This window comes from Electrona antarctica (assembly GCF_951216825.1).
Source record: "Electrona antarctica genome assembly, chromosome: 22".
Lineage (NCBI taxonomy): Eukaryota > Metazoa > Chordata > Actinopteri > Myctophiformes > Myctophidae > Electrona > Electrona antarctica.
Genome location: NC_136805.1, coordinates 13,358,478 through 13,377,334, shown reverse-complemented (window position 1 = coordinate 13,377,334; position 18,857 = coordinate 13,358,478). Strand labels below are relative to the sequence as shown.

Below are 18,857 nucleotides of genomic sequence, written 5' to 3'. Positions count from 1 at the left end.
CCCGTGATCCTCTGCAGGCTGCGTTGCGCGGACGGTCAGCTCTCCCAATCAGCACCTGTTGAAGGTGGAGGACGTGGTGAGCTGTTGTCTGGACCTGAGCGCCCCGAGCATCTCCTTCAGGATCAACGGCCAGCCGGTTCAGGGCATGTTCGAGAACTTCAACTCTGACGGCCTGTTCTTCCCCGTGGTCAGCTTCTCTGCAGGGGTCAAGTGAGCATTTGAAGACTGTCCCGTGGCTGTTTTTTTTTTTTTAATGATTTGTTTTTGGCTTTTCTGCCTGCAGCAGGCGCCCCCCGTGGCTGTTTTATTTTTTTATTTATTTATTTATTTAGAGACATCCACAATCATACAACCATTTTTCAAATAGTGTTTCTTTGTCAACAGGTTTTTTTTCCATTTTTAGACGGGAACAAAAAAATAATACAAATAAAATAAAGCATATGGGAGAGATGGATGATGTGTACAGAAAATAAAGTACAATACAATATAATACTCATAGGGAGACATAAGGGAGTATTTGAAACTGTGAGCAGTAATTAAAAAAATAAAAACAGAACCAAAAAAGAGACATGAGTAAGACAGAATCATTCAATCCTTGCCGTTACAAAATCTGGTCGCAAAGGAATAATATATTCCACCCTATTGTGGCTGTTGTTTTTAAATGAGATTTTCTTTTTTTTACAGCAGGTTCTCAAATTGGGGTCCTGTGACCCCCAGCGGTCCTTGTGGGAGTTCCAGGCAGTGGTGTAATCCACCGTTATAGGCTACTGTATATATTATGTAGAAGCACTCCCCTTCAAGTCCCAATTTAGTAAAACAATTCATAATTTTAAACTTACAATGCAGGCATTTAGCTGCATTCTCACAGAGCTTTGGGAGATTATTTTCTTTGACCTTCTCTTCTCTTTATTTGTTGTCCTTCTGCTTCTGATAATGATCTTGATGGTGTCTCTCCTCTGCTCTGCTCTCAGAGTGCGTTTCCTGCTGGGGGGTCGTCACGGGGAGTTTAAGTTCCTCCCTCCGCCCGGCTACGCTCCCTGTTACGAGGCGGTGCTGCCCAGAGAGAAGCTGAGGGTGGAACACAGCCAGGAGTACAAACTGGATCACACTGGAACCAGAGACCTGCTGGGACCTATGATCACTCTGTCACAGGCCGCCTTCACACCTATCCCCGTAGATACCAGCCAGGTAAACACACGCACATAGAAGCAATAGACTGTAGTTCCCTTTTCCAGAAGGTGTGCATTGCATTCCTGTTTTCCTTTTACGGTTCAGTTTCCCCTAGCGTCGTTTTGATTGGTTTAGCGGCAGAATTGAACCTGAAACAGCTTTCATATGTGTCTCCAGTTCAAACTTGCTGCTGAGCCTATGAAGGATCTATGAAGATCCACCATCCCAATTATATTTGGTTACTTTGGTGGTACTGTATCATGTACTGTACATGCTTATTTTGTGTGTGTTTGTGTATGTACGTACAGATTGTGTTACCACCACACCTTGAGAGGATCCGTGAGAAGCTGGCAGAAAACATACATGAACTGTGGGTGATGAACAAGATCGAGCTGGGCTGGACCTATGGAGCCGTGAGCAACCTTGATCAATTTATTGTTAATCATGCATCTGAGTGGTATTAATGGGGGCAGTCATAGGGGAGAGTGGGTGGAGAAGGTAGGCGGTTTGACCCCGGGTTCGTCCAGTCTACATGTCGGAAGACACGTAACCCCTAACAGCTCCCTCAATGCCCTCATCAAAGCCGTCTGAGCAGCCATCAGCTGGGTGAAGCTGCACAAACTATTTGCCCTCCCTCCCCCGGGACCAGAAAAATACTCCTGTTCCATTTGATTTGGCTATCTATTAGAACTGAACAGCTACCTCCTATTACGCAGTACAATTGTACACTCTGAGACTTAAAGTTAGTTACTTGAACTCTGAGACTGTACAAATGTAACCAAATGGGTCCATTTTGGTAAATAAACACCGAGCATATTACTGTATAGCTACCGTCTCCCTGGATGTATCCAGGGTCAATATCCGCTGCTCGTACGTGCACGTGTGCGCATGTGTGTGCACATAGCCTACTGTATGTTTGTGTATTTCAGGTGCGAGACGACAATAAGCGGCAGCATCCGTGCCTGGTGGAGTTTTCCAAGCTTCCCGAGCAAGAGCGCAGCTACAACCTCCAGATGTCCCTGGAGACGCTCAAGTAGGCCTCGCTTGTTACACCAACACAAAACTAAACGCATGGCATTTATCTGTCCATCCAGCCATCCATCTTCATCCCACTTACCTGGAGTCGGGTCGCGGGGGTAACAGTTCCAGCAGAGAATCCCAGACTTTCCCCCGAGCCAAGTCTTTTGAATAAAATTGAATTTATTTTTTCATTTCATTATTTTTATATTTTAGTTATCTGAAATGTTTTAGTGTTTTAGTGAAAATGTATGTTGTCGGGCCTTGATGGCGTCGTAATGGCTGATTTTACACTTGGTTGCGTGCTGAAAATAGCAGATCTACAAACTCACAATGCATTGCAGCGCGACGTGTTGTGAGCTTGTAGATCTGGTGTTTACAGAACACAACACCTGAGTGCAACCAAACATGAAATGGTTTGTCATTTAGTTCTACTAAATGACAAACTCTTCTCTACTAGTCACAATAGCTTACTTTTTATTTAATTTTCCTCTGTGATAAAAGGTAGTTGACGAACATTTTTCATCATAGTTTCAGTGGATAGAATCAGCACTGATACTGAGAGATCCCGAGGTGTTCTAAGGCCAGTAGAGATATAATCCTCCTATCTGGTGGTTGGTCTGCTCCGTGGCCTCCATGACCTTTCCATGTAAAGGAGGAGCAGCTCTTCTCAGAGTCTCCCCTGGGAGAATGAACCTCTGACCCTAAGGGAGATGGAGCTTGTATCCATGAGCTTGTTATTTCAGTCATGACCCACCATGGCCATACAGTAGGTGAGAGTAGGAACAAAGACTGACTGGTATATAGATGGACGGATGGATGGATGCATGGATGGATGGATGGATGGTCATTAATTAACCTCTTAAACCCTACTTAATTAACTGGGGTCCTCTAGGCCAGGGCTACAGTATACAGTATATGCTTATTTTGCATCCCATGCATTGGGATTGGGATGCCATGAGACCCAACAGTTGAAATACCTGCAGGCGGGAATGCCTGGTCAAAAACAATCCTGTATTGTACCACATTAATCTGGATGTACTGTAGCACACATGAAGCATGTGTGTTCATCGTATGGAGAACGTAATATAGAATTGCTGTTGTGTGTGTACACATAATGCTTATATTTAATAACCTTCTGTTAAGCAATATGTGCGCCCAAGGCCACTGTCTCGCTGTTCGTGGTGCTGTCGTAGTGTCTGTCTGTCTGTCTGTCTGTCTGTCTGTCTGTCTGTCTGTCTGTCTGTCTGTCTGTCTGTCTGTCTGTCTGTCTGTCTGTTTCTGTTTCTGTTTCTGTTTGTAATGTTTTTGGATCCCAATGGAAATATATTATGCAGAACTAGACGGTAATATTGCCTGATGAAGTGGGAGTAAACAGCATTTCATTTTCATGTTGCATGCAGGCAGGAAAGCTCAGTTCAGAAATTAGCTGCGGGCGGTCCGAAATGTAACCGCATCGCGGGACAGGGCAGTAATAGTCCGAAATCCAGCAGCAGTGGGACTACCGTCCGAGATCTATCGATCTATGATCTTTTAGATCTGCTATTTTTGCCGAATGTTGGTCATGGACACCTCCTGTTATGATGTCATGAAACCTCATGGGGACCGTATGGTCATGCATAAAGTCGATGGCACGCACGCACGCACGCACACACGCACGCACGCACGCACGCACGCAGGCAGGCAGGCAGGCACGCACACACACACACACACACACACACACACACACACACACACACCGACTTTGACTCGGTTCCACAGATAATTATTGTGAAAATACGCCTTGTGACCTCCTGGGGGTCCCGACCCACAGGTTGAGAACCACTGCTCCATAGAGAGGCCCTGAAATCAGGTTTATGACGTGCATCTCTAGCAAGGGAGAGACATGGGGAGAGAGAGATGGAGACAGAGAGAGCAAAACACAGAAAAGAACAGACCTACAAGCTCACATACACGTAGCATCCACAGCACTTGTAGGCTTGCTATTGTGCACAGTAAAATCCTTGGTGTTCTTTTAACTCCGAAGAGAGTGCAAATGAATGTAACCAAACGGAGGCGTAAATGAACACTGAGAATTTGACAGCGTGCTATATAAATGTAGCAGACTTGAGTCTAGGTGACAGGCAGCAGGCTCCTGGTTGGGATGTAATTAAATGGCCCGGTGTCTAACGAGCTGGCAGAATGGAACTGTCCATTAGGCGTCTTTTTTTCTTCTCTCTCCTATACATCATATTTGATTTGGACTCATTGAGTGTGTCATAGCGGGACCATTTCAAAAACATTGATGATTTAATACCACCTCATACACCCCACACTCATCTTGATTGATTAACTGACCGTTTTCATCTGTGTGTGTGTGTGTGTGTGTGTGTGTGTGTGTGTGTGCGTGTGCGTGTGCGTGTGCGCGTGCGTGTGCGTGCATGCGTGTGTGTGCGTGCGCGCGTCTTTCAGAACTCTACTGGCCCTTGGTTGCCATGTTGGACTAGCTGATGAACATGCTGTCCAGAAGGTTAAGAGCATGAAACTGGCCTCAACGTAAGTCACACACATTAGATTTATTTTTATGTTTTTCTAACCTTCACAATTTACGACTAGATAAAGTGACCCTCGGGGCACAGGTCTCCACCAGGGCAGGTCAGGTCGTGGCCTCCTGGTGGCGCCATAATAGGCCAATGTGAATAATCAATTCAATTATTATTGTCTGAGGAGAAATTTGTCTTGGGCACCAAGAGACAACGTCATACATACATAAATACATACATACATACATACATACATACATACATACATACATACATACATACATACATACATACATACATACATACATACATACAGTATGTATAAAACAACTACTGTACCTTTGTACGAGTGGACTATGCCTTTGAATATACTGTATATGATGTGATGTGAATGTGTCCCTACTTTATAGGGTAATCTGGGTCCATTTATGCTCTCATTTAAGAAATAGCTCAAATAGGCAATCCACAAGCTCACAATGCCTCACATCGCAACACAATCCTTTTGCTTTTGTTGTGTACCTATAATGACGTGGCCAAAATAGGGGCACACAGGTTGAAAGTGGTTAAGATGAATCTTGTTTCTTCTCTTCTAGCTACGAGTTGTCCGGTGGTTACAAGCCTGCACCCATGGATCTGGGTCACATTAAACTGGCCTCAACCCAGGAGGCCATGGTGGACAAACTGGCTGAGAACGCACACAATGTCTGGGCACGAGACCGCATACGCCAGGGCTGGACCTACGGGATTCAGCAGGTGTGTGTGAGTGTGCCATCATTATTATATTATACTGCATACACCAGATTCTACAAAATGTCTTCTAAATCATGACAGTTTTCTGAAAAACCTATGTTTCTATGTCAGCGGTTCTCAAACCTTTTCATTGTCAAGGACCCCCAAAATGATATATGTATTTGGGTTAGACCCCCGACCCCCATCTACAAATATTTACTTCCAGGGACCCCCCCAGAATCACAGATATGAGTTAAAAACTTTGGCTGTGAAATCATACATATTCAAAGATTTGAACACATTTTCAATATTTTTCTTCTTCAAAAATAGCAGTTCAAATAATGGTTAAAGTGGTTAAACGCTATAAGGTGACACAGATGCGTCCTCAGGTCTAAATGGGTTAATTTACCTTGTTTCTTTTAGAGCTGCTTTAATCCTTCATGACATATAGATTCAACAAGATACCGTAAACATACAGTACATACATACTGTATGTACATGATTGCGCCACGCAGTTGCTACAGTACACGTTTTTCTGCTGTACACACATGATGTGAATCTCCCGTTCCGCCATATCCCGACAGCGCTCAGTAGGGCATAGCAGTGCCGGCCATTTTGCAGTGCCACAGATAGAAAACCCATTCATTTCTCCTATCGAGATTTCCGAAAAATATGTTTTTTAAATTTTGAATCATGACCATTTGATTCTGTGTCAAAGAATATTGGAAAACTGCAAACAAATTCACTGCAGTGAACTCACTGTCATGTTGAACAAACCAGTCTGAGATCTTTTCCCTCTCTCCCTCCCCTTCATTCCCACGTCACATTGTTCCTACAGTATATAGCTTGTAGATTCAGTTCTGCAAGTGATAGTGTTGGGTGATGTAGTATAAATTGTGCTGTACTGTATGTGTTCGGTGCTTGAGGTTGAATTAAATCAGCAGAAAGATGACTTAACGATGTAGTTGCATCTTGGCCTCCGAGATGGGAATTCTTTTGGCCCGCGTGGCGTTCCCGTTCGTTTGTACCGCCGTTAAATATGGGCCCGGCCCCAGCTAGGAGTACTCTAAGAATACCTTACACACAAACAGATGTCAATGTCTTAAGCTTATGCTATAATATTATGATGCTGGCCTATATCAGCCAAAAGTATATGTAGAACCAGCAAATACATACAGTACAAGAAACATTATGCTTGTTAATGTTCCTGGCAACAGCCGAGAGAGAGAGAGAGAGAGAGAGAGAGAGAGAGAGAGAGAGAGAGAGGCAGAATTGGTTAAAGAAGTGGAAGGAGAAAAAAACATTTGATTTACATAATTATTCATGAACAGTAGCGCACGCATGCACACATTGCACACACAATGAACACACTGAAACTGTCTGACAGGTTGAGCAGTGCACTATCTGAGTTCTGGGAGGTAAATTTAAATATAACAATGTGAGACAGGCAGCAAGTAGTATTTTTGGGGGTGGGGGAGGTGGACACTGTTGGTACAACACTGTCTCCTAGAGTACTCTGGGATGATTAATGATACAGTCAAGACATTGAGACTACGCTGTACTACAAGCATGTCACAAATACATAAATACATTAGTGTCAGTAATAAAAATTTAATTGAACTCTAGATCTTCAAATAGTAAAATCAACAGGATGTGTTGTAAGTCAACGAGGCGCATATTTTGAATTATTAATACTAATCAATGGAGCAATTATTTTTCATTTCTTGCCAACCTTTGGAGTAACCTTGCCTCACCAGACTTTCCCTTGTGATCCAGTCTAGGCGTGGTCTACATCGGATGGTACATTTTTATAAAACCCATTGTATTCCGGTTAGGTAGTTCCGATTTCTTTTTTTGGCGTCGCTTTGTTTTGGTCCCCCATGTTTGATTTTTGTCTCGCAAGTCGCTAGAGTTGGATTAAAAGATGGATATACCAAACTAACTATTCCAAGAAGTACTTGAAGAAACATGTCGTATATGCACTGCATCAAGGCTTTTATTGGATAAGCCCTAAAATTATGGTGCCCTTGATCCCAGGGAATTTTGGGTAATACTGATTCCTTTTTGGTTGTTCTGGCCTGATTACTACAAACCTGACTACAACATGACGCAAGTTACCATGCGCTCCTGACCGGATCATAAACCCAACAAGTTACCATGCGCTCCTGACCGGATCATAAACCCAACAAGTTACCATGCGCTCCTGACCGGATCATAAACCCAACAAGTTACCATGCGCTCCTGACCGGATCATAAACCCAAGTTACCATGCGCTCCTGACCAGATCATAAACCCAAGTTACCATGCGCTCCTGACCAGATCATAAACCCAAGTTACCATGCGCTCCTGACCGGATCATAAACCCAAGTTACCATGCACTCCTGACCGGATCATAAACCCAAGTTACCATGCGCTCCTGACCGGATCATAAACCCAAGTTACCATGCGCTCCTGACCGGATCATAAACCAAGTTACCATGCGCTCCTGACCGGATCATAAACCAAGTTACCATGCGCTCCTGACCAGATCATAAACCCAAGTTACCATGCGCTCCTGACCAGATCATAAACCCAAGTTACCATGCGCTCCTGACCGGATCATAAACCCAAGTTACCATGCACTCCTGACCGGATCATAAACCCAAGTTACCATGCGCTCCTGACCGGATCATAAACCCAAGTTACCATGCGCTCCTGACCGGATCATAAACCCAAGTTACCATGCGCTCCTGACCGGATCATAAACCCAAGTTACCATGCACTCCTGACCGGATCATAAACCCAAGTTACCATGCGCTCCTGACCGGATCATAAACCCAAGTTACCATGCGCTCCTGACCGGATCATAAACCCAAGTTACCATGCGCTCCTGACCGGATCATAAACCCAAGTTACCATGCGCTCCTGACCGGATCATAAACCCAAGTTACCATGACCTGACCGGATCATAAACCCAAAAAGGGTATGCCTCCCAGGTTACCTTGAGTTGCATTAAGTTATGGTAACTACACTGATTGATTGATTTTATTTCACAGTATGCAGAATGGGTACATTTCAAACGAAAGCATAAGTCAATACAATTTACTCGAGTACTGTAATTTAGCTGCCAATACTTACAAAAAAAGAATACAATCCTTTTATTTGTGGAATTGCTACTTTTACATCCACTTAAACTTCAGCCTCCCTGTCCTGGGTAAACCGTTGCTGATCAACAACGAATGATTCACAACGTAAGCTTGTAGATTTTGTAGAACTGTTTTCTGTGAAGATATATAATGCAGAGTGAAAAACCGATGGTACATTAGTGTAGACTAGATCCCTGAGGGACTCCGATCAACCATATAGGGCTTACCTGTAAGTGGTTAGAGTACGTCTTCCACCGCTGGTCAAAACTGCTGCCTGCACCAACACACAAGGCTGCACCCTCTGAATTCCAATCACAGTCTTAGTTCAGTGCTCTCCTGGCTTCGGGAAAGACGTGTGATGTTTGTGCAATAGTGATTGATCCGCCGCGGCCCGCAGGGGACAATGTGACTGTTCAGCTCCAATGAGATTGCAATCTAATGCAGCAGAGCAGCCATCGGAGCCGTCGATAACCTCCCTGCTGTTTTCCCTGCCGAGAAGCTTTCAACGTTGCGTGACTTTGATGGACAATTCTGGACGGATGGGTCGCTTTTTATTCATTCTTGGTTTTTGTTTCCCCTGACAGCAGTATTATGTCACGATCAATCAATCAATCAATCAAAACTTTATTTGTATAGCACATTTCATACAGCAAGTGCAACCCAATGTGCTTCACAGATTTACAAATATAAAATACATTAAAGGGAATGGAAAAAACAAAGAAGGAAAAAGAAAACATTGGAAAACATTACAAATAAACCTAAGACAAGGATAATGATATGACCTAATTAAAAGCAATGCTAAAAAGGTATGTCTTAAGTTTTCTTTTAAAAATGTCCGTGGATTCTGAGAGCCGCAGGTTTACAGGCAGGCTGTTCCACATTATAGGACCGTAATAGCTAAAAGCTGCTTGATCACGACATCACCAAATGTACACTAACTGTATCTAACAAGGTACAGCGAATCAGATTGGATCTTTGATGACAATGATAAGCGTTTAATAAGCACTTCTTAATGCCGATACAGATCGCTGATTGCAAGTACAATTCATTCAGCTGAAGCTCTTATCCAGAGCAACTAGCAGGTGTTTATTGAACTCTCTAGTCAATAAGCAAGGTAAATAAGTACATGAATAGAGTGCAGAGAGAAACGTGGAGAGCCTCAAAGAGACAGGTAAACAATGAAACTGGCATCTGTCTAAAAACGTTTCATGTATACTTCAGAACATCCTATTGGGGAAGACCGTAGCTGAATGGGTAGAGAGGCCGCCTTAATTGGTATAGGAAGGTTTCCACTTTAAAGGGATAGTTCAGATTTTTTTAACTTAAGTTGTATGAAATACTTGCCATTAATATAGTGGTTGCAACTGTATTAATTGATTGCCCGAGTCCTGTGGTGGGAGTTCTGCTCTGGTTTTGGTGAAATATCAAGTAGTTCCGGTCATTTTGTGGGGGGCACTGGGGGACACGCAGTAAAAGTAAATTAATCCACAAAACTAACGTCATTTGTATTGTTGACCTATTTCTAAAATATTAGTGCAACTTCCGTTCTTTTTTTACCCCTCTATCACACAGAACTATGTTTTTTGTGTCCATATCACTACGCCCAAAAAATAGTTCCATGTGATAGAGGGGTCAAAGTTGAACGAAAGTCGCGCTAATATTTTAGAAATAGGTCAACAATACAAATTACGTTTGTTTTGTGGATTCATTTACTTTTACTGCGTGGCCCCAGTGCCCCCCACAAAATGACCGGAACTACTTAATATTGACCAAAACCAGAGCAGAACTCCCACCATGGGACTCGGGCATTCAATTAATACAGTTGCAACCACTATATTAATGGAAAGTATTTCATACAACTTAAGTTCAAAAAATCTGAACTATCCCTTTAATACTAGAAGGCTTTCTTACCTTTATTTGTAGTTGTTACGTCCCCACCAAAGAGGTCCAGGTGTATTATTGGTTATTTCCCCTACCATAAGCCCTCAATGAATTGCATTGAATTGAATGGGGCTATGGGGTGTTGTGCTAATTCTCTTGTTTCCATCGCTCAAAAATCTATTTTATTTGTATAAGCAAATTAGCACAAAAACCCAACCCCCATTGAGGGCTTATGGTAGGGGAAATAGCCAATAATGCACTTTTGCACAAAATAACACCTGGACCTCTTTGGTGGGGACGTAACAACTACAAATAAAGGTAAGAAAGCCTTCTAGTATGGAATTCTCCTTTAACACCTGGCTCACCCAGTATACATTTGGAAGTGTCCCTGATCACTAACAGCCCCCCCGCCCGTGTGGTTATCATCTGAGCAGCCTTCAGCCGGATAAAGCTGTGAAAGCAATAATAAGGGATCACATGCGCATTTAAAAGGGACTTACAGTTACACTCCCAATACATCTTCTACTTTCTTGTAATGATGTGCCGTATAATATTTATAATAATAATACACAAATGAACAAATAAATATAGGTGGGGGGAAAACGGTCTAGTTGTATAATATCAGTGCTGTTTAATGTGTGAACTTCCTAATGGTGGCCAGCCATATGGTACGTTAGAATATCCAGTACAACAAGCTGTTGTTGAACATCTGCGATCAGAAATTATTCAGCCTCAAATCCCCAACAGCTCTTTCTTATTTTTCCTCTATGTAGTGCGTCTTCTCCTTGTCCGTGTTCATTTTGACAGCACATTTAGTTATAGTCATAGTCTTTCTATCTAGTTTTGGTCACATTTTAGTAATCTGAAGGTTTGAGTTTTAGTCTAGTTTTAGTTGACTAAAGTTGATTTGCTTGACAAAAGTGTAATGCAATGTTTCAAATGATTCTCAAATGTGCATTCTTCATTTTAGTACATCATAGTGTTCGTCAGTGAAAAACAAATGACATCATAGTTTTAGTCGACAACATTAACACTATCATAATATGGAAGTGTATTTCTTCTTCTTCTTCTTCTTCTTCTTCTTCTCCTTCTCCTTCTCCTCCTCCTCCTCCTCCTCCTCCTCCTACTTCCCTTATAGGATGTGAAGAATCGTCGTAACCCAAGGCTGGTCCCCTACGTTCTCCTGGACGAGAGGACCAAGAAGTCCAACAAGGACAGTCTGAGGGAGGCGGTCAGGACTCTACTGGGCTATGGCTTCAACTTGGAGGCCCCAGACCAGGACCATGGTAAGCTGTACCCTGCAGCTTAACCACATGGCGTCACTATTCTGAAAATTGCAATGGAAAAATTATGATAAGAAAATGCTAATATTTTGAAGTAATAATATATGTTTTAGTTTTTAAATGTTGGAAAACGGAGAAGAAAATACATATTTATTTGCGAAGTTGCGACCCATAAAAATGGGTCTGCGACCCACAAATGTCCGGGTCTGGACCGACCGTACGGCAAACACTGGTCTAAAGGGACTGTATCGATGGGATCTGAACCTGTGCTGTTTTGGGGGATCTGACTGGGATTACAAGGCCACCACAAGTGGCATCTGTGAAGAATGTCTAACCCGCTTACAAAAACAAACCCGGGATGTCTGTTGGTTTGTTTATGATGGGCCATATTTCATACTGTGTGATTCTTCTCTTATGCCATGATTGGATTTATCGCCATATTACTGCAGTGGAGGATGGCTGGGCTATGTAGGCAGACACCCATGAATCACTTTGATACCCGCTTCTCTGTGTGTGTGTGTGTGTGTGTGTGTGTGTGTGTGTGTGTGTGTGTGTGTGTGTGTGTGTGTGTGTGTGTGTGTGTGTGTGTGCGTGTGCGTTTGCGTTTGTGTGTGTTTATTTATGTGTGTTTATTTATTTGTGCGTGCGTGTGCGAGAGTGTGAGAGAGAGTGTGTGTGCGTCCGAGAGAGTGAGAGAGAGAGTGTGTGTGTGCGTGCGTGTGTTTTAATGTCTTCCTCCGGCATGCTAGCTAACGGCCTCCTCTAACTGATGTTAGGCTGGCTGCTTGGAGCAATCTAAACAGGCTGAGGCACTATTGATTAATCACCAATACTTGAACTGGAATAAATCACAAGTTCCACATTAGGTGGTACAAAATGCTCTCAGAGCCAAGGCCATGTGGTCTGACTCAGATGTAACATTTTTCCCATGCCAGGCATTTTTAGCCTCGCGTAGCGATACTAATATCACTGCGTGGATATTAGTCTCGTCCCTCTCAGTGTTAGATATTTTTCTCTCGCAATGTCCCGCCCCATATTTGAATACTTGGCCCTGGTCGGTTATAGCCTGGTTGCAGACTAATCTGGTTGACTCGTCACCGTTTCGGTCTTCCCACAATTGAGAGGGGCCGGACTTAATCTGCCTGGCGCAATAATGCATTGCAAAGGCTATACATTATATTAACTGAGTCTACAGTACATAGAGCTCTGATATTTGGATCAAAAGGTGAACGTACATCACAGCGTTACTGTGGGATCAAACCAGTGATCGATTCAGAACAGTCTTATCAGAATTGTTAGCAATGTCTACCTAGCTTATCTAACACATTAACCCCCTTATGGCCACCCTAATTAACAGTGGATTGTGCCTTCTACCTGCACTATTCATATTTTTAATTCATAATTTTTATGCCAATAGAAAAATCTGTGATATACACAATTTATCTCATTTTCATGCGGCAATCCTATAGTATTAGAGACACAGTCCTGATGGTGGCGGTAACTTCACCATTATGCCGATTTTGATTTTGCCGAATTTGAAGTCAAATTAAGATCTAATCAAGCCCCGAATATCGCATTTTACGCAGCTATGCACATAAAGACCGCGTGTGTGCGTGCGCGACCATGCACGCGAGGATTTCGGGCGGTTTTAGGTAGATTACATCGGCCGTTAGCCAAACTAGCCAAAAGTTGCTATGTATATTATGCTACATTAAGCCCCCAATTATAGGGAATAAAACAATTACGTCAAGGGTAGTGGGGGATTTTTGTATTCATTACAGTACGTCAATAGCGTCAAGTGCAATAAGAGGGTTAAGACTGGGAAAGCATCTGTGTCATTTTAGATTCTTGCGTTGGCTATTCAAAAATTGCAGATATACATACAAGCACGGCACATTTTTTTACATTTTTGAAAAAATTGTGTGCGGAAAAAGTGCGCAAACTACTGAATTCTAAGGTATTTGTAGAATCGGCGTCAGGTCTCAATGGGTGTATATTGCATATCGCAGCATCATTGTGGGTTGGACTAGCTGTGTTTAGTTAATTACGCCCAGTCGCATTGTGTTGCCATTGATCGCAAATGACTCCTGGCAGAGTAATTCTCTGTGAGCTGGGTGTGCCGGTCATTTGTGTCGAGGGCATGGACGCCTCTATTTAATCCCCCCACAAACAAATCATTAGAATACATTTACATTTCACTCGCAAACAAAGCAGTCGGCACAAGTCCATTCATTTACAGATATTTCCTGGTTTGCTGGCTAGGAGAATTCATCATTTTGGCAGCCCGGCGGGTACTACTGTACCTCTATTGGAACTGTAGGCGGGAATCAGTTGTATCCGTTCTCCCACAGTGACCACCAGGAGCTTATAGTGATGTGTGAACATAGATACGGTATATCAACCTGGCATTTTGGCCATGATGTTATATACATTTTTAATTATAGCAAAAATTGCAAATCTGCAAACTCACAATGCAAGCTTGTACAGGAGCTCAGCTATTTGCTATTTGTAAATATTGATTGATCCTGTTTTCCCCCCATTTCTCTCCATCTCTTTCACACACACACACACACACACACACACACACACACACACACACACACACACACACACACACACACACACACACACACACACACACACACACACACACACACACACACACACACACACACACACACAGCGGCTAGAGCAGACCTCAGCACCTTGTCTGCAGAGAGGTTCCGCATCTTCCGAGCAGAGAAGACGTACAGCGTCAGCGCTGGGAAGTGGTATTTTGAATTTGAGGTACGACGAGTTGTGATGATGATGATGATGATGATGATGGTAGTGGTGTTGGCATCCAATTGTAACAGGCTGCTGATGTATCATGTTGATACGGTTGGTAATGCTTTTTTGGCCTCTCCTCTCCTCTCCTCTCCTCTCCTCTCCTCTCCTCTCCTCTCCTCTCCTCTCCTCTCCTCTCCTCTCCTCTCCTCTCCTCTCCTCTCCTTCCAGGTGATAACAGGAGGTGAGATGAGGGTGGGTTGGGCCAGGCCAGGCTGTCTACCCGACCTGGAGCTTGGATCTGATGAGCAGGCCTTTGTGTTTGATGGCTTCAAGGTAACTGGTGGCTGCGTTTTATATTATGCTGTTCTGGGTTGTCCCTCCCTCTGTATGTCCATCTTCTGTATGTACGTCCACTTGGACTCAAGGATGAACTGATAAGAAGTAGGTGGCCAAAGGTCAAGGTCACTGTGAGTTCAAAGTGAGATATTTTTGCTGTGACGTGGAATCTGTTTGTATCCACACCGACGTTCTATAGACTAATATCTACGCAGTGATATTAGTCTGGCCATGCCAGGCTATCGCGGCGCCACATGCGTGTTGCTACATGCATGGATGCATTAATGCTCACTGTGTGTTTTGTCTTTGCCCATGCAGGCCCAGCGGTGGCACCAGGGCAACGAGCACTTTGGCCGCTCGTGGGGCGCGGGGGACGTGGTGGGCTGCATGGTGGACATGAACGAACAGACCATGATCTTCACACACAACGGAGAGGTGCTACTGGACGACTCGGGCTCTGAGCTCGCCTTCAAGGACTTTGAAGTCTGGGAAGGTTGGTTATGACACACACACACACACACACACACACACACACACACATACACACTCGCAGTCTCGCATGAACGCACGAATACACACATACACACATACACTCAGGTGCCGTGACAGACTTTAAGACATGTACACAAATAAGACAAACTCAAACAACTTACGCACACAGACCCAGACCCAAATACACACACACACACACACACGGTTTGCCCGTGATTGATTGGGTCTTTATGTGGGTACACTTTCGCGCACGCGTGTGCTTGCGTGCGTGCATGCTTGTGTGCGTGCGTGCGTGTGTGTGTGTGCGTGCGTGTTGGTGGGTGTTTGCAAGCACTAAAACAATCCATCTGGACTGTCTGGTCTCCCATGGAAACAGGCTGCATGGGCAAGAAAAGAAGGAAGAGTCAGTGTTGTCATAGGACTGGTGGTGTGACACTTCCAGAACTGCAGTAGCCTACCAAGCTATGCGGTGAAATCCTCACTATTAATCTACGAATATACAAGCTGGAACCGATCTATTTGGTTCCATTTTGTACACTCTTGTGCACTCTTGTGCTGCATAAACCCATATAAACCCTGACGTCGAAATAAAAAAAATTATATAATTCAAAAGATTTGTGTCGCTTTTTTACGATTTTTCTAAAATAGCAGACCTACAAGCTCGTAGCGCGCCACCGAGTGGCGCGCTATGAGCTTGTAGATCTGCTATTTTTCAATAGCTTAACATAATGCTTAGTTAAAACACCAAAAGGTGTTCCCGCCCAAAATGGGTTAAAGCGATATGTGTGTAAACAAAAACAAACCAAAACACTGTTGTTCAAAAGTTAAAGTTCTATATTGTGGTTTCTGACTGTATTCAGGCTACAGAATGTTTGTTCAGTAACAGGAGTCTCCCCTTCTCACCAGCTCTAGTAATCATACCAGTTTTATCCAGCAGAGAGAACAGAACGCCCACAAAGATAGTTTATCAGCCTCAATGTTGTAAGCGTTCCAGTTCCAAATGGTGTCTTCTCTTTTCTTTGTTTCATCACTTCCAATTTGACTTGTTTATTATGCATCCTGTATCTCTCCTTCTGATAGCTGGTATCCAAAAATGAAAATGTATTTTCTGTAAGAGCTGGAGAGATGAGGAGATCCCTGTTAGATCCCTGTTATCCCTGGGGGCAACTGTGGCTCAGGAGGTAGAGCAGGTCGTCCAATGATCCATGGGTCGGCGGTTCGAATCCCGGCTCCTCCTGTCTACATGTCGAAGTGTCCTTGGGCAAGACACTGAACCCCAAATTGCTCCCGATGTGCTAGTTGGTACCTTGCATGGCTTCCGCCACAATCGGTGTATGAATGTGTGTGTGAATGGGTGAATGTAATGCACAATCTATGTAAAGCGCCTTGGATAAAGGCGCTATATAAATGCACCATTTACCATTTACCATTGAACACCCTATAGCAATGATTTCTCTATTGGTATATAGAGCTATTTAACACTTAGTTATTTTATCCACACACAAACAAATCACTTACAGTACCTATACATTAAACCATTCTGGGCGGGAACCCCTTTTGGTGTTTTAAACATTATGTTATAATTTAGCTATTGAAAAATAGCAGATCTACAAGCTCATAGCGCGCCACCGAGTGGCACCCTACGAGCTTGTAGGTCTGCTATTTTAAAAAAATCGCAGAAATCTTTGAATATATATTCTTTCAGAGCGAATGCTTATAACTCAAACCGTTGCCTTCTTTGGGGGTCCCTGGAACAACATCTTTTCAGATGGGCCAATTACATACATTTTTGGGGGTCCTCGACATGAAAATGTTTGAGAACCACTGATACAGAAACATGGGTTTTTCAGAAAACTGTCGTGATTTAGAAGACATTTGTATAGAATCGACGTCAGGTCAAAATGGGTTAACTAACGATTGTACTGCTTTGATACCAGAGCTAGTCTCAATTCACTCACTCAAATGAACATGACGGTTGAGGTGATATTTATGAAGTCATGTTTACAGTATGTGGGTTAACGGCGCAGCTTGGGAGGGCGGGGAGACCGACCCGTACCAGCCGATGTGCACAGGGAGGGGGGGAGACCGACCCGTACCAGCCCATGTGCACAGGGAGGGGGGGGAGACCGCCCCGCACCAGCCCATGTGCACAGGGAGGGGGGGGAGACCGACCCGTACCAGCCCATGTGCACAGGGAGGGGGGGAGACCGCCCCGCACCAGCCCATGTGCACAGGGAGGGGGGGGAGACCGACCCGTACCAGCCGATGTGCACAGCAGGGAAATGCTCAGTGTTAATTTAATTCAGGAGAACAAAAATGGACCCAAATCGTGTCCCTGCGGAACTGTCTTTAAGAAAAACTGTGATCTCCCGTTTCCTGCTCAAGGAATACCGCTGTAGTTTGTGGCTGTGACACTGAATGGGTATCAGTTGTACAGGTGTTGAATTACACATTCAGTCTCCTCTTATTGTACACGTAGCTTAATTTAGACGCCAAATTAAAGAGCTGAGCTACACGATAACAATGTGTCACATCGCAACGCGTTGTTAGCTTGTACGTAGATCAGCTCCTGGCAAGCAATACCATTGTACTACGAAGGATAAATTAGTCTTCATCCAGGCAAAATGCCCTGAACCTACAACTCTGTATGATGGTTTTGGTGAGTCATCAACAACATCAGCTACCGGTGACTCCTTGATTCTTCCTACCGATACGGACAGATGAGTTTTATTAGTCATCGTCTCTCTCTCTCTCTCTCTCTCTCTCTCTCTCTCTCTCTCTCTCTCTCTCTCACCACATAATATGGATAATTTCACATTCAACTGCAGGCCACTCCCTGATTATTAACACCATCTATTGGCTCTATCAGGACAAAACTTATACGAAACGATGCCACCTGCAGTGGAGCATTGTGCTTTTCTTATCAGCATCAAAAGTATCGTCCTGACGCCACTCCTTTATCGGCCTCCATCGGCAGTGATGTCAGACGTTTCCAATTGAATCCCATTCATTAGTAGAGATCTTTATAAAACACTTGTTTTGATTGAATATTGTGTACATTACCCAAACTTGGTACAATTTATTAAGGTAACTTGTATCATGAGTTGATACAAGTTGATCTGTTGCCATTATTGTAACTAAGTGGCATTGTTTGACAGAGCATTATCCAGGTAGAAAGATAACTTACAGATTGTTCAGAAGGTTTCCTTGCTGGCATGCAGCAACTGATGATGTACAGTAGACCAGGGTTTCTCAAAGTGGGTGCCATGGCACTCTAGGGTTCTGTGACGCAAGTCCAAAGGATTCCGCAGAATACTTAGATTTGGAATTGATCAATATCCCTTCAGTTTAACCACTTCTTAGACCCTATAGACCCTGTACTGAATAAAACAATCCCAAGTTGCACTGTGATTTTTCTTTGTCACAAAAATCTCTTCGCCAAAAATAATGGATCTACAAGCTTACAACGCATGTAAGCTTGTGGATCTGCTATTTTTGGCTTATGTTCCCCTCAGAATACGGATGGGGTTCAA

At 43.6% G+C, this 18,857-nt stretch overlaps 1 protein-coding gene across 1 annotated transcript in view; it reads left to right on the top strand.

The window, feature by feature from the left end:
* The window catches only part of ryr2a (ryanodine receptor 2a (cardiac)), a gene marked incomplete at its 5' end in the record, with an annotated part of 316,463 nt that overhangs the window by 150,126 nt on the left and 147,480 nt on the right, over positions 1-18,857 (top strand). Inside the window, 10 exons of the mRNA XM_079492228.1 lie at positions 18-210; positions 972-1,188; positions 1,479-1,583; positions 2,100-2,203; positions 4,639-4,722; positions 5,303-5,462; positions 11,583-11,730; positions 14,411-14,514; positions 14,725-14,829; positions 15,151-15,325. Of these exons, the coding sequence (XP_079348354.1) occupies positions 18-210; positions 972-1,188; positions 1,479-1,583; positions 2,100-2,203; positions 4,639-4,722; positions 5,303-5,462; positions 11,583-11,730; positions 14,411-14,514; positions 14,725-14,829; positions 15,151-15,325 (1,395 nt within the window). The remainder of the gene's footprint in view (positions 1-17; positions 211-971; positions 1,189-1,478; positions 1,584-2,099; positions 2,204-4,638; positions 4,723-5,302; positions 5,463-11,582; positions 11,731-14,410; positions 14,515-14,724; positions 14,830-15,150; positions 15,326-18,857) is intronic.